Source organism: Loxodonta africana, chromosome 9 (assembly GCF_030014295.1).
Source record: "Loxodonta africana isolate mLoxAfr1 chromosome 9, mLoxAfr1.hap2, whole genome shotgun sequence".
In the NCBI taxonomy this organism is placed as follows: domain Eukaryota; kingdom Metazoa; phylum Chordata; class Mammalia; order Proboscidea; family Elephantidae; genus Loxodonta; species Loxodonta africana.
The window spans coordinates 110,557,320-110,583,805 of NC_087350.1; the positions used below are offsets into that span (position 1 = coordinate 110,557,320).

Sequence of the window (26,486 nt, forward strand, 5' to 3'; positions counted from 1 at the left end):
TCAATCTGTATGCTGAGCAAATAATCCCAAGAAGCTGTACTATATGAAGAAGAACAGGGCATCAGGATTGGAGGAACACTCATTAACAACCTGGGTTATGCAGATGACACAACCTTGCTTACTGAAAGTGAAGAGGACTTGAAGAGCTTACTAATAAAGATCAAAGACCACAGCCTTCAGTAGGAATTATACCTCAACATAAAGAAAACAAAAATCCTCACAACTGGACCAATGAGCAACATCATGATAAACGGAGAAAAGATTGAAATTGTCAAAAATTTCATTTTACTTGGATCCACAATGAACACCCATGGAATCAGCAGTTAAGAAATCAAAAGACGCATTGCATTGGGTAAATCTGCTGCAAGGGACCTCTTTAAAGTGTTGAAAAGCAAAAATGTCACCCTGAAGACTAAGGTGTGCCTGACCCAAGCCATGGTAATTTCAATCACATCATATGCATGTGAAAGCTGGACAATGAATAAGGAATACTGAAGAAGAATTGATACCTTTGAATTGGGGTGTTGGCGAAGAGTATTGAATATACCGTGGACTGCCAAAAGAACGAATAAATCTGTCCTGGAAGAAGTACAACCAGAATGCTCCTTAGAAGCAAGAATGGCGAGACTGCATCTTACATACTTTGGACATGTTGTCAGGAGGGATCAGTCCCTGGAGAAGGACATCGTGCTTGGCAAAGTACCCACTAGAACCCAACAAAGTACAGGGTCAGCAGAAAAGAGGACAACCTTCAATGAGTTGGATTGATACAGTGCCTGCAACAATGGGCTCAAGCATAACAACGATTCTAAGAATGCCGCAGGACAGGGCAGTATTTCATTCTTTGGTACATAGGGTCACTATGAGTTAGAACCGACTCGACGGCACCTAACAACTACAACAACAATCAGCCTTCCATAGCAAGGTTGACATTTTTAGCTTGAACCCTTTTGCTTTAGTAGAACTTCCCTGAATTCTTAATTTAGGACTTTTAATATTCATTTTTAATAATCTCTTTTCCCTCCTTTGTCAGTCTTCTGCCCTGAAGAGATCCTTTTATTCAAATACCCTTTTTGTGGAATAAAATACCTGTGAGAGAGGCCTAAGCTTTACAGAAGACAGATGACTCCAGCTTTGGCCCTGAGAAAATGAGAAAAAAAATTTTTTTAAATAAAAAAAGGGAAGAAAAATGCTTTGAGAACATAAAAAGTGATATGAGGACAACACAGTATAATCAGCACAAGACTAATAGTCATTCAAGAGAGGACAAACCTCTAGTCAGCAGAAGAGTGAGCATCAAAGCAATTCCATGTTTGCCTCTGGTTCAAGTTCTCTTTTCATACCCTTGTGTTTTTCGTAAGTGGACTACTTCACTGTTTTTGAGGAAACAGCTGGAAGCTAAGTACTCCCTTTATAAGCCCATTTTTGTAACGACCATCCATTTCTCTTCAAGAGGTTGCAATATTGTTCTGGGATAAAAAGTAGAAGGATTATTTTCTGGGTAGTCATTGTTTCTCTTGTTATTTTTTGTTGAGGTACTTTCCCCTAGAGGCACATCATCAGGTCTACCAGAGCATGTGTGTTTGCACACACTCCTGTGACTGTTGGGAAGAAATGAAAATTATTTAAATCTGGGAGTTCTAACATTGCATCCACCTTCCACCTTCCATAAGAATTCAGGTCATCGTCAGGATCCAGCTTAGGCTTCAGCAGTTGAGATGCTTTTGTTTGATCTCTCAGGTTGAAGCAACATCTTCTTTTTCTGAGTTCCTTTGGACCCTAAGAGCTCTACCGATGGTACCCAGTACCATCTACCATTGAGTCAATTCCAACTCATGGCGACTGCATGTGTGTCAGAGCAGAACAGTGCTCCACAGGATTTTCAATGGTTGATTTTTCAGAAACAGATCACCAGGTCTGTCTTCTGAGGCACCTCTGGGTGGACTTGAACCTAAAACCTGTGTGTTAGCAGCCGAACTCGTTAATTACTTGCACCACCCAGGGACTCCTCCTATGGGCTCTAGACATTCATTTATACATATGCCAGAGTCAGGCAGGGGTCAGTAGTGCTTAGTTTATGGTTCTTCTGACAATTAACAAGAGTTAGCACTGGAGTTATGTCCACCATTTTCACCTCTCCTGGGGAAGCTGAGCAGAGCACTGAACCTCTGATGTGGGCATTTGAGTCCTAGAGTTTGACTTCCAATTTCTGATCTTTTAAGGTGCTTCCTGTATGCTATAACTGAGTCAAGGTTAGGATAAGCACAGGCCTATTTTTGGTGTGCCAGGCTAAGGGAAGACAGTATGGATATCTGCAAGTTTTTAGGTAATGATAGTTGGAGATTAAATGCAAACTCGTCTTTTGGACATAGTTTTGCAACAACAGTAATAATTAAATTGGGTCAGCTTAAATAAAAGCATGTGGCATCTATTTAATTTGTGCTCCAATTATGTTGTAGGACCTTTTTGTCACTATGAATAGACCTTTTGTGGTGAAAATATATATAACAAAACATTAGCCAACTCAACAATTTCTATGTGTATAATCCGACGATGTTGATTACACTCTTCCTGTTGTGCCATCCCTATCCCTGTCTTTTTCTCAATCATTGCACTGCTATTAATATCAACTCAGTGCCCCCCAAACAAAAATTCCCCTTCCCCCCTCCCTCCCACCCCTGGTAACCACTAGTAAGATTTGGTTTCTGTGTATTTCCTTATCTCCTGTAAGTGAGATCATATAGTGTTTGTCCTTTTGTGACTGACTGATTTTGCTCAGCACGACGTTGTGGCATGTATCACGACTTCATTTCTCTCTCTCTTTTTTTCTTCTTTAGGTGAAACTTTGCAGCTCAAGTTCATTCCTCATTCAAAAATTTATACACATACTGTTTTGTGACATTCTTTGCAATCCCCACAATGTGCCAGCACACTCTGCCTTTCCAGTGGTCCAGCTCCTGTCTCTTCCTGCCGTCTCGTCTTGCTTTTAGACAGGATTTGCCCATTTGGTCTCGTATATTTGATTGAACTAAGAAACACTTTCTCACATGTGCTAGTTTTTGTGTTGTAGGCCTGTCTAATCTTTGGAAAGTAGGCTTCGGGAGTGGTTTCAGATTAGGGTTAGGAGAGTGTCTGGGGGCCATAGGCTTGGGTTCATGTCTCTTTAAGTCTGAGTAATTTGCATTGTGTGTAAGCACCACAATTGATCCATTCATTTGTTATGGACATTTAGGTTGTTTCCACCTTTTGGCTATGGTAAACAGTGCTGCCTTGAACACTGGTGTACAAGTATCTGTTGTGTTCTCGCTTTCACTTCTTTTGGGTACGTGCATAGGATCCGGGTTGCCAAATAGTGTTGATGATTTTTTTCTCCTTCCTTCCTCTCTCTCCATTCCTAAGGTTTGCCTCATTCCAAAATCAGCACATGGGACCAATCCGGCAAGTGCCCACATGGCAGGCATGAAGATTCAGCCAGTGGAGGTGGACAAATACGGGAATATTGATGCAGCCCACCTCAAGGCCATGGTATGTGCTGTCTTTCCTTTAGCACCTAGGAGAGGTCTGGGTTGGGAAGGGCCATGAGGATCAGGGACCAGGTGGAGTACATTATGTACCTTCATTTACAGTCAATGAAAAGAATGCAACTCCTGGGAATGGCTCTGGGGAAAATGGCGTAAAATCACAAACCTACCAGTTTCTATAAGAATAAAGAAAAATCAGTGGTCATGTTTTTGGTCCTAAATAAAGCTGACCATAGTCCTACTCTTTCCCTTTGCGAATAGGCGGATGATCCTTTAAACTGAAATACCCGTCCTCTAATTCAAATAAATTATTCATGGAGGCAGTAAGGATACACCTATCTATCCTGAAGGTCCTCCTCTGCCTCTTTCTGCCCAGCCTTCTCTCTCCTTCTGCTCTTTCCCTCATTAACAATCCAAGTGGCAGCCACACTTATAGTTCATCTTGTAATGGGAATTGGAACACAAATGTAGGTTTTGCAAATGTCTGTGACCACTGCAGCTGTTACCTGCTGAATTTCCGCCAGTGTTCCCATCCTCCTTCCTCAAACACCAACCCCCCACTCCCAACCTTCCAACCTCCAGGAAGAGGTTGCTTAGCAACCATATCTTCTTTCCACTGGTGGACTGGAGGCTGCATCATAAGAGGGAAGGAAATCAGTTGAATAGCAATGTGATTCTGTCAGGGTTATTAGGCACAGGGACTGAGAACTTCAATGTAATTGTCTTCGAAGGGCAGCTGAAAATACACAATGCTGCTCATCTGTCCCACCCACACCACCCTTCCCTTCAACCCACAAACTCTTTTCCCACAAATATTCCAGGCCAGTAGTTATAATTATTAACTCTTTCCAGTATAGGATACAATCCTTTCTCTTTCATTTTCACATGAGTCTGCTCTGACTTGCTGGACATTAAAACAGGGATGTGTCTTTATGTTTGCTTGCCTTCTGTCAAAAGGAAAAATGAGGGAGATTCTTATCAAAGCAGGAATACTCCTTGTGGGAATTCTAATTTCAATGGAATGGAAGGGAAAGGGGTGAGAGGTGAGCATAAAAAGATGAGCAGAGAGCGATTAACTGTGAGAATGGACATGTCTAGAAATGAAGAGGTCTGAGGTCATTATTGAGATGACCTAAACTGAAGGAAAACCACCTTAGAGACTTGGGGCCAAAATATCCAAAATCTTCTGAACAGTCTTTTTGGTCTTGACCACAAAGAACCTGGCCTGAAAGGATAATGTTATTTCTTGGGAAGAATTTATGAAGGGGGTAATTGCTGTGGATCTTTTATGGTTGTCATCATACTTTGAGACAGCTTCCAGGAGTGAGAAGACCATGACTTCATTTATTCTTAGTTCTTTAAAATAAAAAGAAAGTGTTGGCCAAGAAACGTTCTCTCCGTCTGTTTTTCTCTGCCCTTCTCTATCCCAAAGGTTGACAAACACAAGGAGAACCTGGCAGCCATTATGATCACATACCCATCCACCAATGGGGTGTTTGAAGAGAACATCAGTGACGTGTGTGACCTGATCCACCGGCATGGAGGACAGGTCTACCTAGATGGGGCGAACATGAACGCTCAGGTGGGAATGTGACGGGGCACCCCAAGTTTCCTCTGAGAAATGGTTAAGCCAAAAAATCTTTTTTTTTTTTTCTGCTTTGACTTCTTGACAGTCACCTTAAAACATGACACTAAATTCAGAACTGAAGCTGACTTTACTTCAGCCACAAACAAAGTCCTCCAGTTTCACTGGTGGTAAGGTCCTAGAGGAGATGCTGGGGAGGAGGAGGTATAAAGGTTGAATGGAAGCAGGAGGTGAGCTGAATTTTCTCAGACAGTATTGTCAGGGAGTGTGAACCCTCTGGAAGTTTGCCTGACTGCTTTCCTGAGAGAATTCAGATCCAAGTTCTGGCCCCTGGGAGATGTCAATCCCCGTGGTCTTGGACAATCCCCTTAACCTGGCTTCAGCTTCACCAGCTGAATAGCTGAATAGTTATATCCCCAAGGGGATGACTCTGAGGACCTGGTGGGTCCCTATAACTGCTCTTCAGAGGAAATGCTGTGGGAGACCTGCTAGAGAAGAGGAGGGTCATACGCTCTTTGAGGATCTTTAAACTTCTTGGATTCTTTACCATTTCACAGTCTTTCTGTTTTTATTTGTTTCTCTCTGGTTCCTTTCATAAGCATAGGCCAAGGATTGTCCGTTGCTTCCAGGGCATAAATGGATTTTTTATGTTTGATCATATTCAAAATTAGCCTGAATACTTACATGGCAGGAATGCCAGTTGAGCGTTGTGGTGGCGTCTGCATCATCTCTGCCAAGTTTGTCAGCTTAGCTTCCTCTCCCTCCATTCTGTGTCCTCTTTGGCAGCCTTCCAGCCCTTAATCTAGTGCACCCTAAGGGGCCATTCATTAATGCCCATTGTACCCAACAAGAACATGCAGGGGAAGCAGAACTGCCGGGGAAAAAGTTACCTATTTCAATAGCAAAGAGGTCCTTCCTTGTGTTATGTGCATTTCCTCTCCTCCCTCTTGGGTGGATACTTAGAAATAGGCTGTGTACACACACTCCTCACTTACTGATGTGGTTAGGTTCAAAGACCAGGGTGTTATGCGAAATCAGTGTTACGCAAAAATGGAGGATGACCTCATCAGATCACAAAAATGGAAGATGACTACATCATTATGTAACTACAAACCACTGAGAATCATAGCCCAGCCAAGTTGACACGTTACCTTAACCACCACAGCCAGAGTTATTCTTGCCTTGCACCTTGGCATTTGTTACTGCCAGGTGTTTGTCGTTAATGTGCAAAATGGTCGGATAGCACATTTTTTACTATTGTCATAAATGTGAAATGTCAGATAACGAGATAGCTTATAAGTGGGGAGTAAAGCAAAAAAAATCAAGCCCATTGCCATCGAGTCAATTCCGAATAGAACTGCCCCATAGGGTAAGGAGTTTCTGGTGGATCTGAACTGCTGACCTTTTGGTTAGCATTTATATCTCTTAACCACTGTGCCACCAGGGCTCCAAGTGAGGAGTCAAAAAAAAAAAAAAAAACCAAACCAAACCCACTGCCGTTGAGTCAACTCTGACTCATAGCGACTGTATAGGACAGAATAGAACTGCTCTGTAGAGTTTCCAAAGAGCACCTGGTGGATTTGAACTGCCGACCTTTTGGTTAGTAGCCGTAGCACTTAACCGCTATGCCACCAGGGTGAGGAGTAGGTGTATTCAAATCTGTATTTTTAAATCTAAGTTCAGCTATATGGTCACCTGCCGTTTCCATAGAAACCAAAAGCTACTGTGCCTGTGGGATGTCAAGTTTTTACTGCCCACCTTAGCCAGTATTGAGGACACTTCTGTGAACGTCACAGACATGGTTCCTCGTAGTTTGCCTCACTGTCTGCCTGTTCCCTCGGGGTGTGTGGGGTGGCCTGCAAATCCCTATGGCCTTCACACTGAAGTGCCCTTCAACATTCTTGACTTTTGTCCTTTCCCTTTGTGACAGGTGGGGCTTTGTCGTCCTGGAGACTTTGGGTCTGATGTCTCGCACTTAAATCTTCACAAGACCTTTTGTATTCCCCACGGAGGAGGCGGCCCTGGCATGGGGCCCATTGGAGTGTGAGTGCTGGACAGTAGGCTCAGGATGGCTTTGGGGACTGAAAAGGAAAGAATGACTCTATATTCTCCCATCAAGGTCCTATATGTCAAGGTTACCTTGCTAGAGAGTGAGCCTGGGGAAGTGGGCTGGGCACAGGGGGAGGGGTGCTTGAAGGGTAGGTCCAAAGAGAAGTCTGAAATTGATTGCATTAACCACAGTGGTTGGCCACAGAGCAGGTTTGTTAACAGTCACCCACAGGGACTTAGGAGCCCTGGTGGCGTGATGGTTAATCGCTCGGCTGCTAACGGAAAGGTCGGCAGTTTGAACCTACCAGCCACTGCACAGGAGAAAGATGTGGCAGTCTGCTTCCATAAAGATTTACAGCCTTGGAAACCCAGCCCTATAGGATCGCTATGAGTCAGAATCGACTCGATGGCAGTGGGTTTGGTTTGGGTTTATACCCATTAAAGGGGGAGCCCTAGTGGTACAGTGGTTAAAGATTGGTTCTTTTAACAGTTTGATCGAACCACCAATCTTTTGGTTCGCAGTTGAGCATTTTAACCACTATGCCACCAGGGATCCCCCTTTAATGGGTATAAACCCAAAAAACCCATTACCGTTGACTCCGACGTATAGTGATCCCTGTAGGACAAAGTAGAACTGCCCCATAGGGTTTCCAAGGATCGACTGATGGATTCAAACTGCTGTCCTTTTGGTTAGCAGCCGGGCTCTTAACCACTGAGGCGCCAGGGCTCCTTAATAGGTATACAGAACCAAAACCAAACCCACTGTCGTTGAGTCGATTCTGACTCATAGTGACGCTATAGGACAGAGTAGAACTGCCCCATACAGTTTCTAAGGAGCACCTGGCAGATTTGAACTGCCGATCTCTTGGTTAGCAGCTGTAGCACTTGACCGCTACACCACCAGGGTTTCCTTAACGGGTATAGGGAACTTTATTTGACCATTTTGGATCAGAACTGGGTTAGCACCTGGAAGTTCTCCTAAGACTTTAGCTTAGATTTCCAAGTGGGTTGTCTGTTTCTTTTAATCAGCTGAAGGTTATGCTGAAAGTGAGTTGGGTATCAGGTGTTGAACACTTTGCAGCCTGAATTCTTATTACATCTGAGATAAGGAGGACACAAACCTTATTCCCATAAAGAATTGAATGGAATCAGAATAAGACTAAAGAACTGTGTCCTAGCTCTAGGACCCATTTACACTATGAAATTGAATCATCTTGTGAGAATGGTGGTGAGAACAACTTCTTCAGTCCTCCAAAAATGTGCAGGCGAGAGGGGAGGTAGAATTGGGGTGGAGAGGAGGTAGGGCAAGGGCGAAGGGGAGGTGGGGTTGTGATGGGGGAGGAGAGGAGCTCTGCCAGATGGAGAGGAGGAAGGGCCAGATGGAGAAGAGGCAGGGCCGAAGTGGAGAGGAGGAGGGGGCCATGGTGGAGAAGGGGTGGGGCCAGATGGAGACGAGGAGGCGGGACCATATGGGAAGGCGGTAGGGCTGTGATGGAGGACAGGCGCAACAATATGGAGAGGAGGCGGGGCTGTGATGAGAGGAGGCGGGGCCAGATGGAGAGGAGGCGGGGCGGATGGAGGGGTGCCAGGGAGGGAAGGCCGGGCTGAGGGGGCTCTCCTGTCGCCTTGAGCCCAGGACTCTGCGCACCTTTTCTGGGTATCTGCCTCTGCCACATCCTCTGCATCGGTGCTTGGGGGAGCCTGGGGAGGCTGGTGGCTGGGAAACATGCTGCGGGGTGGGGGGGGGGCACTTCCAGAACATCTGCTTCTTAGCAGGTGTCAGATCTCTTCTGCTGTCAGTTCCTCTGCTAAGAATAGCGCTTTCCGAGGCAGCCCAGCACGTGCCTGTTTAGTTGGACTGAATCCTTTTACATCTTACGAATTTCTACTTTAAATGAAAACACAGGAAGAAGCATCTGGCCGCCTTCCTGCCCAGCCATCCCGTCATCACAGCAAAGCCGGATGCGGACGCGCGGGCTGTGGGCACCGTGAGCGCGGCCCCGTGGGGTTCCAGCTCCATCGCGCCCATTTCCTGGGCGTACATCAAGGTGAGGCCTGGGGTGGGTGCAAGGCACGGGTGTGAGGGCTGAGTGGGCACAGGGACTGCCGCCTTCCTCCTGACTTAAAAATGACGAAGTGAGTATTGTATTACCGATGACTTGGGTGGAGGAACCCTGCCTAAAAACAAGAGTTCAAATTCATTCCATCCCTTCTCCATTACTGTTTCCTTTGGGTTCTCTTAGCGGGTTTAACATCAGAGGAAATGACACGCCAGACATTTTTTTTCCAGACAGAGTGCAGTTCCATGAGTCATATGGATATTCTGACCAGTCATTTGGTTTCCTGTAGGATTTCTAGGGCGTCTTGCAAGAAACAGCAGTGCACATTCTAATTCTGACACTTGGTTGAGATCCTGGGGTGAATTTTAGGAGTACATCTCACTTTGCTTTGTATTTCCTGGGGGCCAGGAGAAGAAGATGAGTAGTAGTAGAGATTTGCTTACGTGGTGGTTTCCCAAACTTTTTTCCCCTTTAGGGCCTGTGGGACTGGGCTCTTCAGGGTAATTAGACTTTGTTGGAGAACAGGCTTCCTTCCTTTTGTCTTTCTCCAAAAAGTCCTGGGGCCAGAGTTTATTTTGTACAGCTCTTGTTCACACTGGCCTGCCTGCCTCCCGGGCTGACAAGATGATGCTTTGGACAGGAACACTTGTTCAGCTACTAATTCCAGCAGCAGTCTCAAACTGACCCCCTCGGTAAAGGAAGGTAGCCTCTGGTGCAACAAAACCCCAAAACTCAGCTACACAAATCATGCCTGAAGATTCTCTGGGACTGATTGTTTTTCTTGAATAGCGTGGGCTTTTTGATTCTTTTTTTTTTTAAATAATATTGTTTTCGGCGAAGGTTTACAGTAGTTTAGATTTCCATTCAACAATTTCTACATGTTATTCAATGACATTGGCTATGTTCTTCAAAATGCTTGAACATTCTCATTATTTCCTTTCTGGTTGTTTTGTTTCCATTAGTCTAGTTTCCCTGCCCCCTTACACTCTCATCTTTTGTGTTGCAGTAATTGTTGACTGTTTGGTTTCATACGTGATTTTTATTTTTCCTTGGCTCTAATCTTTTCTCAGTTATGCTTTAGGTAAAAGTATATAGCTCAAGTTAATTTCTCATTCAAAAATTTATACACATATTGTTTTGTGACATTCTTTGCAGTCCCCACAACGTGATAGCATACTCCCCCTTTCCACCTCGGGTTCCCTGTGTCCATTTGTCCAGTTCCTGTCCCTTCCTGCCTTTCATCCTGCTTTTGGACAGGAGCTGCCTGTTTGGCTTCGTATATTTGATTGAACTAAGAAGCACATTCCTCACATGTGTTATTTTTGTTTTAATAGGCCTGTCTAATCTGGTGGCATAGTGGTTAAGAGCTCAGATGCTAACCAAAAGGTCAGCAGTTCAAATCCATCAGCCGCTCCTTGGAAACCCTATCGGGAAATTCTGCTTTGTCCTGTAGGGTCACTATGAGTCAGAATTGACTCAGCAGCACCTAACAACAACAACAATCTTTGTCTGAAAAGTGGGCTTCGGGAATTCTTTCAGTTCTGGGTTAATAGGGGATTTTTTAAGGGAGGACAGTACTTTGGAGTGATGTTCATTATTATTATTATTATTGAACATTTTATTGTGTTTTAGGTGAATGGTTACACAACTATTTGGTTTTCAGTTCAAAAATTCATATACAAATTGTTCCGTGACATTGTTTGCTCTCCCCGCAATGTGTCAGCACTCTCCCCATTTCCACCCTGCCTTCCCCATTTCCATCTCTCCAGTTTCCCTGCCCCTCCTTGCTTTCTCATCTTTGCATTTGGACAAATGTTGCCCGTTCGGTCTCGTATCGTTGATTATTCTAAGGAGCTCATTCCTCATGGGTGTTATTGTTTATTTTATAGGTCACTCTATTATTTGGCTGAAAGATGACCTCCGGGAGTGGCTACAGGTCTAGATTATCCTTTACGATTCTTAATGAAAACTTTCCTGGAAGCTGGAACAACAATTCTATAACTTAGAGACTGTTGTTGTTAGTTGCTGTCTACTCAGTCCTAACTCATGGTGACCCCATGTGTGCAGAGTAGAACTGCTCCTTTTTAAAATGGCACTAAGTTCTTTTGCAAATAGTGGCAACACAAACAGTAATAATGAAGATTGGCTTCTTTGCAAACAGAATCTAATTCCCAGCTCCCTTTTGGTTTCCATAAATCCAGGTTATTCGTTATAGACACATTCAAGTGGGGATGATTCCCCACCTACGGAAAAGGAAATGCCCTGAGCTGATTTGGCCATTTACCAAGGATACCAGGCAGAGCTTCAGTTAAAATATTAAATAAAGAAAGTAGGGTTTTATTTGTAGTCCCTGGGTGGTGCAAATGGCTAAGCGCTCGACTCCTAATAAAAAGGTTGGCAGTTGGAATCCACCCAGAGGCTCCTCAGAAGAAAAGCCTGGTGATCTGCTTCCAAAACGTCACAGCCTTGAAAACCCTATGAAGCACACATGGGGTCACCGTGAGTTGGAATCGACCCGACGGCAATTAACAACAACAAACCAAAAACCAAACCCAGTCACAGCGACCCTACAGGACAGAGTAGAACTGCCCGGTAGAGCAGCCAAGGAGCACCTGGGGGATTCGAACTGCCAGACTTTTGGTTAGCGGCCATAGCTCTTAACCACTACGCCACCAGGGTTTCCAACAACAGGGTTTAATTTACACATCTGACCTTGGACCTGCTCTTATTTCAGGCTTTTGTTACTTCTCACCTGGACTCTAGAACAAGCTTCTTCTCTCCTTGCTGCTGTCCATCTGGGATACTCCGAACAGACTGCCAGACTTACCCTAAAGGCCCACACACCTCCTCTGACTTCCCATTGCCTTTACCCCTGGTTTTCACCAGCCTATACTGAATCCTTGTTGTTGTTAGTTGCCATCAAGTAGATCCAACTCATGGCAACCCCATGTGTGTCAGAATAGAACTGTCCTCTGTAGGGTTTTCAAGGCTGTGACCTTTCAGAAGCATATCGCCAGGCCCGTCTTCCAACGCATCTCCGGGTGGGTTCAAATCGCCAAGCTTTTGGCTAGTAGTGGAGCGTTTAATCATTTGCACCACCCAGGGATTCCATCACATAATCCTTAGGAAAAAATTTTTTAAATGTTCATGTCTAGGTTTCCTCCTACAGAATCTGAGATGCAGAGTTGGGTCTGAGCTGTCAGCACTTAGCAAAAGCTGCTCGATGACCCTGACTCACTCGTCAAGGGCCAGTGGACAGCTGAATCCAGCCCAGGTCCTTCCTAGGGAAGGTTTGAGTCTTGCAAGATGCACACACAGCCCACCTGGCCCTACAGCGACAGGGCTGGCCTACCCCTCCACACCTTGCTTCTTGCCATCCTTCTCACCTGCACTATCTTCCCCCTTCTCTTTGCCTCTCCCTCTTCTACCCAGTTTTGAGTCTACACTCAGCGCTCACTCTCACTCTAGGAACCCTTCTTGGACCAGCCTGGCCAACCTGTCCTGTCTTTACTCTGGACTTGGCATCACGGTTGTTTTATTTGCTGCTTTCTCATGTGCTCTACATTGGTTATGTATTTATATCGAACCTCCACTGTACATGAGGTGTGCTGGGAAGAAACTAGGCAGTCAAAATTGGTGCACTCTTGATTTCAATCTCCTTGCTGGGGATAAGGTTTATCCCATGTGATCACAGGGACTTATTGTTGTTGTTGTTAGGTGCCGTCGAGTCGGTTCCAACTCACAGTGACCCTGTGCACAACAGAATGAAACACTGCCCAGGTCTGCGCCGTCCTTACAATCGTTGTTATGCTTGAGCTTGTTATTGTAGCCGCTGTGTCAATCCACCTCGCTGAGGGTCTTCCTCTTTTCTGCTGACCCTGTACTCTGCCAAGCATGATGTTCTTCTCCAGGGACTCATCCTTCCTGACAACAGGGACTTATTAACCACCCGAAAAGGACAAGGTGGAACCTGGTGGTTGTTAAAACAGAAATAGCCTTGACTATGGACAGTTGGAAGACAAACCATACAAAATTGATTCAATGGTGATTTTAGCCAAGATCCCGTGGGATTCATGGCAATTATCAAGACATCTCAAGTTCACAGTAAAAAACAAAACAAAATGCACATAATCTAAAAACAGTCCTTTTCCTTTTTAGATAATACAGTGGTCAGCTGTCAGCTTTGCCCTGTTGCAGGCCTTGTTACTGCAGTAAGGAATGTAAAAGTACTGTTTAAAGGAGAAAACTGAAAATCTCTTAAAGTGCAGGGGAACTGACAGATGTCCTTGGCAGGATTTTCAACTTACGTGCAGTCCACAGAGCTATGGGGGCGCTGACTTCCTTTGTGGGTAATTTATCTGGGGACGTCTTGGGTGAGTGACTAGACCACTGGGCTCACTTGTTCAATGACTGATGGCTCTTTTTCTCTCTGTTGCAGATGATGGGAGGCAAGGGCCTTAAACAGGCCACAGAAATTGCTATATTAAATGCTAACTACATGGCCAAACGATTAGAAAAACACTACAGAGTCCTTTTCAGGGGTGCAAGAGGCAAGTATCAACTTTAGTCTCTCTTCCAGTCACCTGGGCTTATTCTCTGCCAAACCAAATTTGACCTAGTCGGTGTGGCTTTCTGAACTAGGTGGGCAACCCCTGTCTCTTACCATATACCAGGCAGAAGTGTAGAGTTATTGGAGATAACTTCAATTTAGTGAACATTTTAGGGGTATCACCATATGCAGGTCTAGGCTGGCCACTGCATCTATGCAGCCCATGTCAACAAGGAGCCCACACAATAGAGAGATCTGGACATAAATGCCACGGGCTGGTTCCCTAACAAAGTGCTATGGGGATGCACCCAAACTGTGGAATGATGTGGCCTGGGTGGAGGCAGGGTAGAAGAGTTGGGAGAGGCTTCTGGGAGAAGCTGTTTGAGATGGGCCTGGAAGGACAGGTAGATAGAACTCGAGTAAATAGAGATCTAGGAGCAAGTTAGAGGAAGATAAGTTATCTGGATGCTGGAGTGTGGGTGGGTTTAAGGATAAGATAGGAGGAGAGGCCACAGGTGAGGATGAGGTTGAATGACATAGCACGGGGCCTTGACGATCTTGGAAGGCTCTGGACTTTACCCTTCAATCAGAAGGTAGCCATTAAAAGTGTTTTTTTTTTTTTAATAATTTTATTTTTTCATTGTTGATGTTGAAAATATACACAGCAGAACACACACCAATTGAACAATTTCTGTATGTACAAATCAGTGACATTGATTACATTCTTGGAGTTGTGCAACCATTCTCACTCTCCTTTCCTGAGTTGTTCTCCTTTATTAACATAAACTCACGGCCCCCTGTGCTTCCTATCTAACCTTTCGAGTTGCTGTTGTTAATTTATCCCACATAGACAGATCTTAAAAGAGCACAATGCTTGAAGCAGACATTCTTTACCAGCTAAACTCCTGTTTTGTTTAAAGACAACTTCAGGGAGCATTTTTGGTTTAAGGTTTAAAGATCATCTCAGGGCAATAGTTTTGGGGCAAAGATTTTTTAAGTGATAGGATTCATTAAAGAGACTGTTTAAATAGTTAAGACGTTGGCAGGGATGAACATGCTATTTAGAATTAAAATCAGTTGGACTTGGGTACTGTTTAGTTGAGTGTGAAGGAATGAAGGAGAAACTTTAGGTACCAGTGTCTTGGAGGCGTCCCACGGTGGTGCGAACAGTTAATGCCCTTGACTGCTAACCAGAAGGTTTGTTCAAGTCCACCCAGAGGTGCCTTGGAAGAAAGGCCTGGTGATATACTTCCAAAAAATCAGCCACCGTAAACCCTACGGAGCACAGTTCTACTCTGACACATTTGGAGGCTGGCCATGAGTCGGAGTCGGCTTGATGGCAACTAGTTTTTAATTTAAAGGCTGGTTTTGCTTATAAATATGTATCCAATTTGAAAATAGAAAAGGACTAAATAACCTGAAGCTCTGGTTAGGAAAGCTCCCCAGAGAGTAGGAAAGAAAGTCGTATGCAGTATGTCTCTAAGCAACAAAATAAAAGGGTTCTGAAGTGGGTATTAAAGAAACTCCAAGAGCCACTAATTAATTTAAATATAGTTCCTTTGATGAGCAATGTAACCATGGGCTTAGTATTTCCGTGGCTGCTTTAGGCAGAGCCTGCCCCAGTCTTGGGGGGATTTACAGCATAAAAAGATGGATAAAATTTCCATTTGTTTTGGCATTTTACCCCAGAATTAAATAATGAATAGTCTTTCTCCTCCCAAGCAGAAATAGATTGGTGATTATAGACTTTATTACCCAATCTAAAAGTTCATGAAACCAAAAACTATCTCATCTTTGGTCTGGTAAACACATTCATTACACAATTTGAGGTTTAGTATTTTAGGGCCTAAAAACAAAATCACCACCTTACCCTCCCAAGGCCCCAAAATAGCACTGTTCTTAATAAACACACTGTACTCTAAAATGTCGAGTGGCAGTATTAGAAGGCCGTTATTCATTTGAATCACATTTACCAGCTCTAAATAAGACTTTGGGATTACAGAGAACTATGAGGCAATCATTTTAATGAACTTCAGGCTTGTCTTCACGAACCATTTCTTTGAGAGACTTCAACAGCAGCTCAACTGTCGAGGCTTGTGGTTTTGTGAAGCCGGGCAAGAACTGGGATGTAGAAGCAGTGATTCTGTTTATTCTGCTATGATGGTCTAAGAAAGGAATTACCACAGGTGAAGTGATAAATTTTTAAAGGAGGAATTTAAAAAAGTTCACTTTAAAAAACTCTTGTGGGAGGCAAAGCTCACGGTTTGATTCGAGTTCCTGTCAGTGGGAATGGACCGCTTAGTGTGTTTTATTTGTTTTAGTTTCTTAAATGCCCATCCGTTTTTTACCTTAGACAAACCCAACTCTGCCTGGAAATTCCTGTCCTTGAAGAGGTTTCCCGGCGGCCCTTGTTTTATAAGTGGACATGGGCTCCAGGGGCTGGGCACGCAAATCCCTGACTGGGAAAGTGACCCTCCTGAGGCTGGGCCCCAAGAAAGCAGCCAGGAGTTTTGATTCTGTTCATTGGGGGCCCCAGAATTGCGCCTGGAGAGCAGTGATTGTCCTCTCAAGCCCTATCACGCAATTCGACAGTGACCTCCAGTTACCTGTAGGCAGCCCTTCTGAGAATGTTGGATCTGTAAGGTCCGTGCTCTCCAGGAGGGTCTTGACAAGTCTTATTCCCTGGGGGTTGCAAACAGTTAACGTACTCAGCTCAGCTGCTAAATGAAAGGTTGGAGGTTTGTGTCCACCCAGAGGCACCTTGGAAGAAAGGCCTGGCAATCTGCTTCTAAAAAATTAGCCACTGAATACCGTATGGCGCACATTCTACTCTGACGCACAATAGCATCACCATGAGTCAGTCACCTCAATGTCAACTGTTTTTGTTATTGATTTTTAATTTTCCATAGCACGTTCCCATGTCATCTTCAGCTTCAGAAGATAATTAACAAATGAGGGAGGGTTCCAGCCTTAGAGCCAAGCCACTTTTCTTTTGCTTTTCCATCATCCCACTCCCTCCTCTCCTCTTTGCTCCCCTGGCTTGATAGCTTTTCAGACTCAGCTGTCGTCATGGTCAGGGCCAGCTGAAGCACCTTCTCAGTGAAAATGAAAACTTCCGCCCATGACTTTATACAATTTCTACTTCAGATGGTCCTGACTCGCCATATGCCCTAGAAGGTTTGCATGTCTCTCTTTTTTTCCTTAAAAGCTGAAAAACAGACGAACATCTTGGTGTCTGGCCGCTGACAGCCACAAGTTTAAATTTCATCCTTTTCAGCCTTCAAGTAGAGGAAGATGCTGAAATTCTACCACCGTTTCAATTTGAAAGCATTACGATATGGATTTAGAAAATAACATCTGAACCTCATTTGGAAATGTATTTCTCTCCAAACCACTTGGTGTTGGTGGGGCCTCTGCGGGTGAAGACTGGGGATTAGCAAAGCTGGGTCGGGCTTGAGCGGATGATGCCGCTCAGCTGTTGATGACCCACCGCCTGGAAGGCTCTATTCTCCCTCCTGTCTCCCTCCTGTCCTGTCCTCTGCATGTGCCCGGCTGGGGCTTCCTTAGCTTTTTGTATTAGTTTCCGAGGACTGCGTTGACAAAGGCTCGCAAATTGAGTGGCTTAAAACAATACAGATTTGTTCTCTTACAGTTCTGGAGGCTGTTAAGTCCAAAATCAAGGCGTCACCAGGGCCATGCTTTCTGGGAAGGTTCTAGGGGAGGGTCCTTCCTCGCCTCTTCCAGCTTCTGGTGGTAGCTGGCAGTCCTTGGTGCTCCTTGGCTTGTAGAGGCATCACTCCAATCTCTGTCACTGTTTTCATTTGGCCTTCGTGTTTGTGTGTCTGTGTCCAAATTTCCTTCTTCTTAAAAGGACACCAGTCATTGGATTAGGAGCCACCCTACTTCGGTGTGACCTCATCTTAACTTGGTTACTTCTCCAAAGACGCTACTTCCAAATAAGGCCACATTCACAGGCTCTGGGGTCTAGGAAATTCAACGTATCTTTTTGAGGGACACAATTCAACCCATAATACTTCTTCCTTGTGACACTCACAGGTGGCAGCTAGAGGATCAGACAAGAAAGGGCAGAGATTGAGGCTAGGCTCCACAGAGTAGGGAGCAGAGCAGGGCTTTTAAGATTCTGGAATGTCACTGAACTGTACATGTAGAAACAGTTGAATTGGTGTGTTAAGCTGTGTATGACAACAACAACAAAAGATTCCTGGATATGACAGCTGATGAGGACTGAAATCATGTGGAGACTCTCCCCCTGAACATCCCAGCTGATCACTCCTTTTTGGCACCTTTTTTCCCCTGTGGCTGCCAGTCCTTGAATACAACTTTCTCCTGTTGAATCACACTCCTTTAGGTTTTTATCCTCCAGCATTATTAGAAGCATGTTTTAAAAATATTCAAAGTCTCAGGCTCTCATACTTTTATTTTCAAACTAGACCAGCCCTCTCGTATTGATTCATTACATACGAAGCAGGAGTCTACAGACTAGAAATGGCAGGCTACTTTGTTCACCAGCGGGAGAGGGTCTATCCACGCTGCTTATCTCTGAGTGCACTCATTGTTTGCTGAGAGTCAGGAAAGCTCATTAAGAAAATCCAGTTGCTATTGAGTCCATTTCCTGTGTGCATCAGAGAACTGTGTTACACAGTGTTTTCAATGGCTGACTTTTTAGAAGATTACATGGCCTTTCTTCTTTTGTGTGTGTGTGTGTGTGTGTGTGTGTTCTTAGCACATGAGTTTATTTCTGAATTGTTACTCTCCAATTCATTGGAAAGCACAGTCAGTTTTCTTGAAGACTATGAATCTTTAGTAATATTTAGGATATAGATTTAAAAAAATAAAAAGACCCAAATGAATAGATGAATTTTATTACATCTTAAAAATATCACCCATAAGTTTTAGGAAATCATCCAGCCTTGTTTCCGTGGCTGGACAACTCTTAGATTTTACTTCTCTGCCTATTGAATGGTTCCTTCTTCAGAGACATAGCTACCACCCCCAAAATTTTCAGATTTCCTTGTTTTTAACTGTCATGGCTTGCTGAATTAAAGCAGCTGAATTTGATACAAGTTCAATGTCGTTTCCTTCAAGAATTAACTTATCTTTCTGGGCTTGAGGTACTGAACCAGCAGCACCTGGTCTCATCTGAACCCTGCAGATGTATTTTTCACGCAGGAAGTTTTGGATTCCAACAAGAGACCCGTTCTCCTGAATAGCGACATTGATGGGGAAGAGAGCATACACAGACCATCTTGTGATGGAAGCCCAGTTACACCCTTGATCACGTTCTGTACATGACTACGGATAGTGCAAACTGTGGCCAGTTCTTTCTATTTCCCCACCATTTGTCAATGCGAAGCCTCTTCTTTTTCTTTCCAAGGAGACTGAGTTCTACATTGATGTGATTGAAGTCCCTCTGCAAGGTTCCTCTGGGGCCCTTCACAATAACTTCAGAGTGATGTTGACATTTTCTGGAATGTCGTCAATCTGGCTGCTAAGAATGGTCTTCATTCTCTCAGTTGATATGCCAAAAAGTGGCCTTTCTTCTGATATTAAGAAGAAGGCATACACAATTGTCTCATGAGTAGATACTTCCTTGAAGGGTTCTCACCAGTTGTGTGGACTGTGGCATTTGGGAAGCCCCCAGGAATGTTCTAGTTGTCAAACCACGGACTGACTTGATGGTTTATTCTTGGTGATGGATTGGTGATCAGTAGCTCACTCTGGGGAGGTGCCTGCCTGGCTCAGATGAGGCCATCTGTGTTTACACGATACAGCAAAACTGACTGACCCCCACCCTGACTTTGGCCCCATTAACCCCTTACGCCCTGTTGTGTCCTATTCCTAGTTCTCTGTCTGCAGCCTGACAAAATCTCAAAAGCTTCTTTGAAGCATCACACAAAACTGTGTCTTACGGATTTAATGTTTATATCTATACACGTACAGAAGAAACACTTATTTGATATTGATGGTAAGGTCACTGAGAAAGGTGTCAATGGATCTTTAGCTCTAGAAATACTTTGTGTAAGAGGATTAGGGCTGCGATTACATGTTTAACTGCTGCGAACTAGATCTGGGGTCCTCAGGACAGAAATGGTCTCTGAAACCTGCACCACATGTTCTTGGCACTGAAGTCCCACCTCCCATCCGCCTCCTCGCTCATGGGTGTGTTGTGGACTGAGGACAGAACGCATCGGCCTGACCTGTTAAAGTTGTGGCTTGTAATAAGAGCACGTGAAGTCTTTACTGCTGAGTGCGCTGAGCAAGCGCCCACGGCTTCTCAGCCCTCGCTGACGTGCACATGAAGTGGAAGGTGCACTCATTTCCTTGGGTAAAACGAGCTGATGCTAACCTGGAGCTGCAACAATTTTCCTGAACAGGTTATGTGGCTCATGAATTTATTCTGGACACAAGACCCTTCAAAAAGTCTGCAAATATTGAGGCTGTGGATGTGGCCAAGAGGCTCCAGGATTACGGTGAGTGGCCTCATGGGTGGGACTTCGGCTGTTGACACCCAGCAGGTCCCAGGGCTTCACGGAGCTGCCCATCCTGGGAGCTTTGATGAATGACCACATCCTCAAAGCACGAACTGAATGGACAGGCGCCTTGGGAACCTGATCTGAGTATTTCACTGTATGTAAATTTTATTGAAGGAGCCCTGGTGGTGTAGTGGTTAAGCACTCAGCTGCTAACCAAAAGATTTTAACCCACCAGCAGCTCCACGGGAGCAATCTGCTTCCATAAAGATTACGGTCTAGGAAATTCTATGGGGCAGTTCTAATCTGTCCTGTAGGATTGCTATGAGTTAGAATCAACTTGATTGCACATAACAACAACAAATTTTATCTAAAAATATGCCAGGCTGATTGAATTCTGCATAATGATGTGTGTGTGCTAACGTGATTACGGGTGAAATGTACTGATAACTGGTATGTACTTTGCAGTTACCAAAAACTGGATGGATTGGATGGATGGATGGGATGGATGGGATGGATGGGATGGGATGGATGGATGGATGGATGGATGGATGGATGGATGGATGGATGGATGGATGGATGGATGGATGGATATGTGGAATCTATGTGGTGGGAGTATGGTGTTCACTGAGCAGGCCTTTCAACTTACCTATGTGCTTGAAATTTTTTATGGTAAAATATTGGGGACAAGCCTATAAGGCGTGTAGGCATAACTCCAAAGCAGCCTGATGGACCTCATAATTTGGGAACCACTGCACTGCTGGGTTTAATTAGCTGGCAGATGTATCAACCTGGGAGCTGTTCTTCAGCTTTTAAAGCTTCACAGAAAAAGTGTAAGCAACAGGAGAAAGCTGTTTTTGCTTTTGTCTAGGAAATCTTTTGACCTATGTGTCTTCTGGATTCATCTTGCATGTGAAAACTTCTGGAAACATAGAAACACCTTCAGCCTGTGTTCACTGTAAAGGGAAGGTTTTCCTCATATTGGTCAAGCTTAAGTCTCTTCATCTGTAAAATGGGGACAATAAGACACCTCAGACTCCTTAATGCTTGTGACTTCGTTATTTAACTGTTGATAGGCTATCAATCAGCCTTTTATGTCTCTTAATTATAAGTAATACATGATCATTACAGAGAGCTCCTAAAACATAACCAAAATGAAATAAAAATCCCAGTCCCATTTTCTGGCGATAACCCGTTGACATTTTAGTATCTAATCTTCAAAGCATCTTTCCTTATAAAATGGACATACATATAAATACTTTAAAAATAAAAAGGGGATACTATCATTATGTAGCTTGCATTTTTCACTTTTTTTGAGTGTTTATCCGATTTCACACATATAGGCTTTTGAATGGCAGCCTATTGTATGGATGCCCTGTAATTTGCTTAGCCAATCCCCTGTTGTAGGATATAAATGACTTCCAAAGTTTCTCTTCTACAAACAGTGCTAGGATGAGTCCCCACATATATATATTTGCAAATTTATCTGATTATTTCCTGAGGAGAAATCATAAGAGGGGGAGGGGCTTCTCATCCCAGTCAGGACGGTCAAAGTCAGTGGTGTGAGTTTCCCTGCCTCCACCTGCAGGATTTCATGCCCCTACCATGTCCTGGCCAGTGGCGGGGACCCTCATGGTTGAGCCCACCGAGTCGGAAGACAAAGCAGAACTGGACCGCTTCTGCGATGCCATGATCAGCATTCGGCAAGAAATCGCTGACATCGAGGAGGGCCGCATTGACCCCAGGGTTAACCCGCTGAAGGTGAGTAGAATTGGTCCTTCAGCCAGAATGTCCCAGAGAGTAGAACGTGGTGTAATGGGCAGTGAGCCTGTGACCGCCCATTAGAGGATGGTATTCTCACTCAGAATAAGACCATTCTTCTGAGATGATGCAGCCATGACTTGGACGTTTGAATCTTCTTGAACAACAGAACAACAAAACGTTATACTTGCACTCAAGTATAATGCAGCTCTTTTCTGGTCTGTTTTTATTTTACTTCGTTTTTGGAACTGTTTCTTGGTTGTAGGTAGGTGCTGTCCACCACCCATGCACCCAGTTGGTTGCCAAAGGAGAGAGCAGAAGGACTTACTCTAGTTGGGGGAGTTTTATCATTCTGTGTCTCCGTTTGATGCAATGTAGTGAAATTATAGCATAAATGTCATTTATGCATTTACCTCATAAGCCCTGCAGGAAGAAAGTTCTCGTCTTGGAGCAGTCCCCTCTAAGAGAACACCGGATTGGTACTTGGCCTGAATGTTTTGCAATATTTATGACCAACGTTGGAGAAAAGTTTCTTAAGCGTTATTCTTCCTCTTTGAAACTTTTATATCTGGTCAGAGCCCTAAGTTTCTCATTAGATCCACACATCAAGCTGGGGGATCATGAATTGAGAATACCATGAAGGCTGTAGTTATGTTGTTACGGCTACAACCCAGAGAACAAGTCTGGGATGCTAAGAGCTCAGACAAGCAAGTTCCAAACAGCCTCGCCGGAGGTGGAGTGCAGCAACTAATGGCTGCCAGAAGGCACATGCGTGCTTCACAAGGTAGTGGAAGAACATGAGCTGATCATTTTTGCTGTCCCTTATCTCCGTTTTTTTTGTTTTTTTTCTGGATACTGCTGACTGCTTCAGGACTTAGGTTATTGTATTAAATGGCAATAGAGATCTCAAAGAACATAATGTTCAATTACAAAAGCATGTGGAAAATAATATTCATAGGATGATGTAAAGTTTAAAAACCTGCCAAATTATGCTATATACTGTTTATTAATACACACATATGCGTTGTTATGTGCCATTGAGTTGATTCTGACTCAAAGCCACCCCATGTCATAGTGTAGAACTGCCCCATAGGGTTTCCTAGGCTGTAATCTTTACAGGAACAGATCTCCAGGTCTTTTCTCCTGCAGAGTTGCTGGTGGGTTTGAACCACCAACCTTTCAGTGAGCAGCCAAGTGCACCAGGGCTCCTTTACGCATATGTAGTAGTGGTATGAAAAATGATGGCAAGGGTAAACGCTAAATTCAGGATAGTGGTTATCACTGGGGAGGGGGATAAGCAATGAGGTGGAGAGCAGGCATACTGCCAGCCTCAAAGGTATCTCTAATGCTTTCTTATTTTTAAAACATAAAGGAAATATGACGCAGTATTGATTCAGTTATGTGGGTTGTGGATGCGTTTATTATTACTGTAATTTTCTGATATTTGAAATATATCACAATAAAAAATTTCCTGTTCTAATCAATGCCTCCCCAAAGCTGAAACAACAAAAACAAACATCCTCCACGGGTTCCCGTCAGAGGCTTGATGGTTGAGGTGAAGTGTGGGAGGAGGCCCGGTGTTCTGCTCTGACCCTCCTCTGTCTCTGTCGCAGATGTCTCCACACTCCTTGACCTGTGTCACATCCTCCCGCTGGGACCGGCCATATTCCAGAGAGGTGGCAGCATTCCCACTGGTAAGTTTTCCTCAGCTGCTGAGTGTGCAAACTGGTGTAGTTAGTGCTCATGTGCGTGTGTGGTGCCATCACGTACCGAGGGGTTCCCACTTGTATAGTCTCATTAGAGTGGACATATGGGGACACCTGTGAGACATGGGCCATGATGAGGAATGTGGAGCAAAGGGATTGGCTTTCGGGCTCTGAGGACAGAGTCAGCATGTCCACCATGGGCCTAGGCGTGGCAGGGAGTACCAGGGGGAAGACTGAGGCGGAAGCCCTGTCAGGTGGATCACTGTTTTCTACCACCTTCCAACAGAGGGATGCACTCTTTCTTTCTTTCCTTTCTGATCCTGGTGTGGAGAAAGCACTTTGCAGCCTGTTCAGCTGTGGTGGGATGGGGGACAAAAGCTGGATTGTTTTGACAGCAATGCAGGGTTGGCTTTTAGCATCTAGTGTAGTCGTTCAGCAGTGGTGTTTTTGGGCTGTGGGTATATCACTGCAACCTCTTCCCCTAGCCAGAATATTCCATGACATTCCCATCTTTTGTCTCTCGCAGCCCTTTGTAAAACCAGAGAACAAATTCTGGCCGACCATCGCCCGGATTGACGACATATATGGGGATCAGCACCTGGTGTGTACCTGCCCACCCATGGAGGTTTACGAGTCCCCATTTTCTGAACAGAAGAGGGCCTCTTCTTAGTCCCCTCTCCCCTAATTTCAAATGACTGATTTGATGCCTCTCTCTGGAGCATTTCATAAGCAGGAAGTATTTCATCTCCCACCCCAGACTGAAGTAGGGGGTCTTATATACTGTGTATATTTTTGTAATCTCTGTCAAGGTAAATGTACATACAGCTAGTACAGTGAGTGGAAGCTGATGGTTGGAAGGCTGAGTTTCTTCAGTGCTTCTGCTTCCACCCGTAGCAGTTGATGTCCAAGTTGCCTTGATTGGGAGCCATTTAGTTTTTTGCAGAGAAAATTTGGGGTGTGCTAGGAAGTTTAACCTTCAACATAGGAAGCTGGCTGATGTTATAGCAGCTATGCTGGAGACTCGATAGATGTATTTTTGTTCCAAATAAGTCCTTGTGGGCTGTGCCATTTGTGGGAAGTCCCAGGGCAAATGTTTACATTTTCTATACACTGAAGACGTATTTTTTCCTCCAACTAACTTGTCTAATCTGAAATAGCATCTCTGAGTGTTCTCCTCTTGATCTGTTTGTGTTTTTTATCTGCATTTATTAGTACTCTAATAAAAGCATTTCAATTTGATGAATGCCTTCCTCTTGGTCCATTTTTCCATCTTACCACCATGTGTCCTTGCTCTTTGGTTCCCTAGATTTGCAGGGTACTGAAGGGTAACGAGAACATTCAATCCAGTAGCCCTTGTTCCATTATCAGTTTTGCCTTTGACTGGCTGAAGAAACAGTTCCTATGTCTTGGTCAGCAGTGAATGCCACTTCGACCATTTTCAATAGAAGTGCATTAGGCTGCATGTAACCAAAACCCAACTACAGAAGCTTAATCAAATAGCAGGGTTTTTTTTCTCATTTATTCCAGAGGTAGTAAGCCAAGGGCTGATGCTCCTTCTGTCTTACTGTTCTGCCTTCCTTTGCATATGGTTCTCATCCTCATGGTTGCAAGATGGCTACTGCAGATCCAGACATCACATACACATTCTAGTAGGAATAAGGGAGAAGAGCAAAAGACAAAAGGCAGATTCTATCCAAGATGGCTTCTTTTGAAATGTTTTCCCAGAATTCCCACTCAGTGACTCCTTATTTTTCACTGGCCAGAACTGCTTCAAATTGCTATTTCTAGTTGCAAGAGAGTATTGGGGGGTCTTTTACCTTCCACACAGCAGTTTTTCAACAAACAGTAAGAATTGAGTTGAGGGAACAGAAGAATGACCCCTGAGCTCAAAGAGGAACACTGAGTTGGACTCTCCCTGGGGACAGAGATGGTCTAGATGTTACAAGTCCTGTTGTCAGTCACTTATCCCAAAGTTTGTTTGGAAAATGTAGTCAGCTTGGGCAGGGGCGGAGATGGTCTCCGGTGCTTGGAACTGGCAAGGATTGCATGGACACTTTCCTTAAAAGCAGTGCTGCCTTGTGGCTTATCTGGCTTTCATGGGGTAACCTGGGAATCTGTGCCTCTCCTCTGTATTATAGTTCCTACAGGGAGTATTTGTACAAACGAGATTATTTCATTTTGAACACATATCAATTCAAAGATCACGGGCTACATTCCTTTACAAATTAACTTCTACAGCGCAAGTTGGGGTTGCCTATAATTTCTTCTGAACGCAAGAGGATCCGTGGAGGGTTGAATAAAAATCAACTATGAATCGTTATTTTTTAATGGGCCTGTACGAAAGAAAACAACTCTTGGGTGCTCTGTGAGGTCTGGGCTTTTCAGGACTAATGCAAGAGCAATTTCAGTGTTTTTTGATCTGTTGGTTGCATACTTTAATCTTACTAGTAAAAGTTTTGGATAGTTCTGGGTGTGCCATTCTTAATTTCCTAGAAATGCACTTCTGAAGATCGTTTGAAAGAACAAGAGAAAAAACTAGGTAAGACTCAGAAGACAAGCTCTTTAAATAACAAAGTCGTAAACTCCCAGAAAACAGGGTGGACTCCGAAGGCACCAGGAGTGATGTCGGTCATCCTAAAAAAATGCAGACTTTTCCCCAGTGGTGCTGCTGCTGGGAAGTTGATCCAAAGCTGCCACTCGCTGCAGCCAGGAGGAGCCAAAGGAGAACTAGATGTAAACAGATTCTTTCTTAAACGTCTGGCAT

The 26,486-nt window shown here is 44.3% G+C and overlaps 1 protein-coding gene and 1 pseudogene across 1 annotated transcript in view; one reads left to right on the forward strand and one right to left on the reverse strand.

Moving 5' to 3' along the window:
* Positions 1-24,961, forward strand: part of GLDC (glycine decarboxylase) — a 92,517-nt gene extending 67,556 nt beyond the window's left edge. Inside the window, exons 17-25 of the mRNA XM_003407350.4 lie at positions 3,400-3,525; positions 4,954-5,103; positions 7,037-7,149; positions 9,062-9,203; positions 13,654-13,765; positions 20,160-20,255; positions 21,844-22,016; positions 23,630-23,710; positions 24,249-24,961. Of these exons, the coding sequence (XP_003407398.2) occupies positions 3,400-3,525; positions 4,954-5,103; positions 7,037-7,149; positions 9,062-9,203; positions 13,654-13,765; positions 20,160-20,255; positions 21,844-22,016; positions 23,630-23,710; positions 24,249-24,392 (1,137 nt within the window). The 3' untranslated portion in view covers positions 24,393-24,961. The remainder of the gene's footprint in view (positions 1-3,399; positions 3,526-4,953; positions 5,104-7,036; positions 7,150-9,061; positions 9,204-13,653; positions 13,766-20,159; positions 20,256-21,843; positions 22,017-23,629; positions 23,711-24,248) is intronic.
* Positions 16,377-20,161, reverse strand: LOC111749852 (large ribosomal subunit protein uL6-like; annotated as a pseudogene).
* Positions 24,962-26,486: the final 1,525 nt, after the last annotated feature.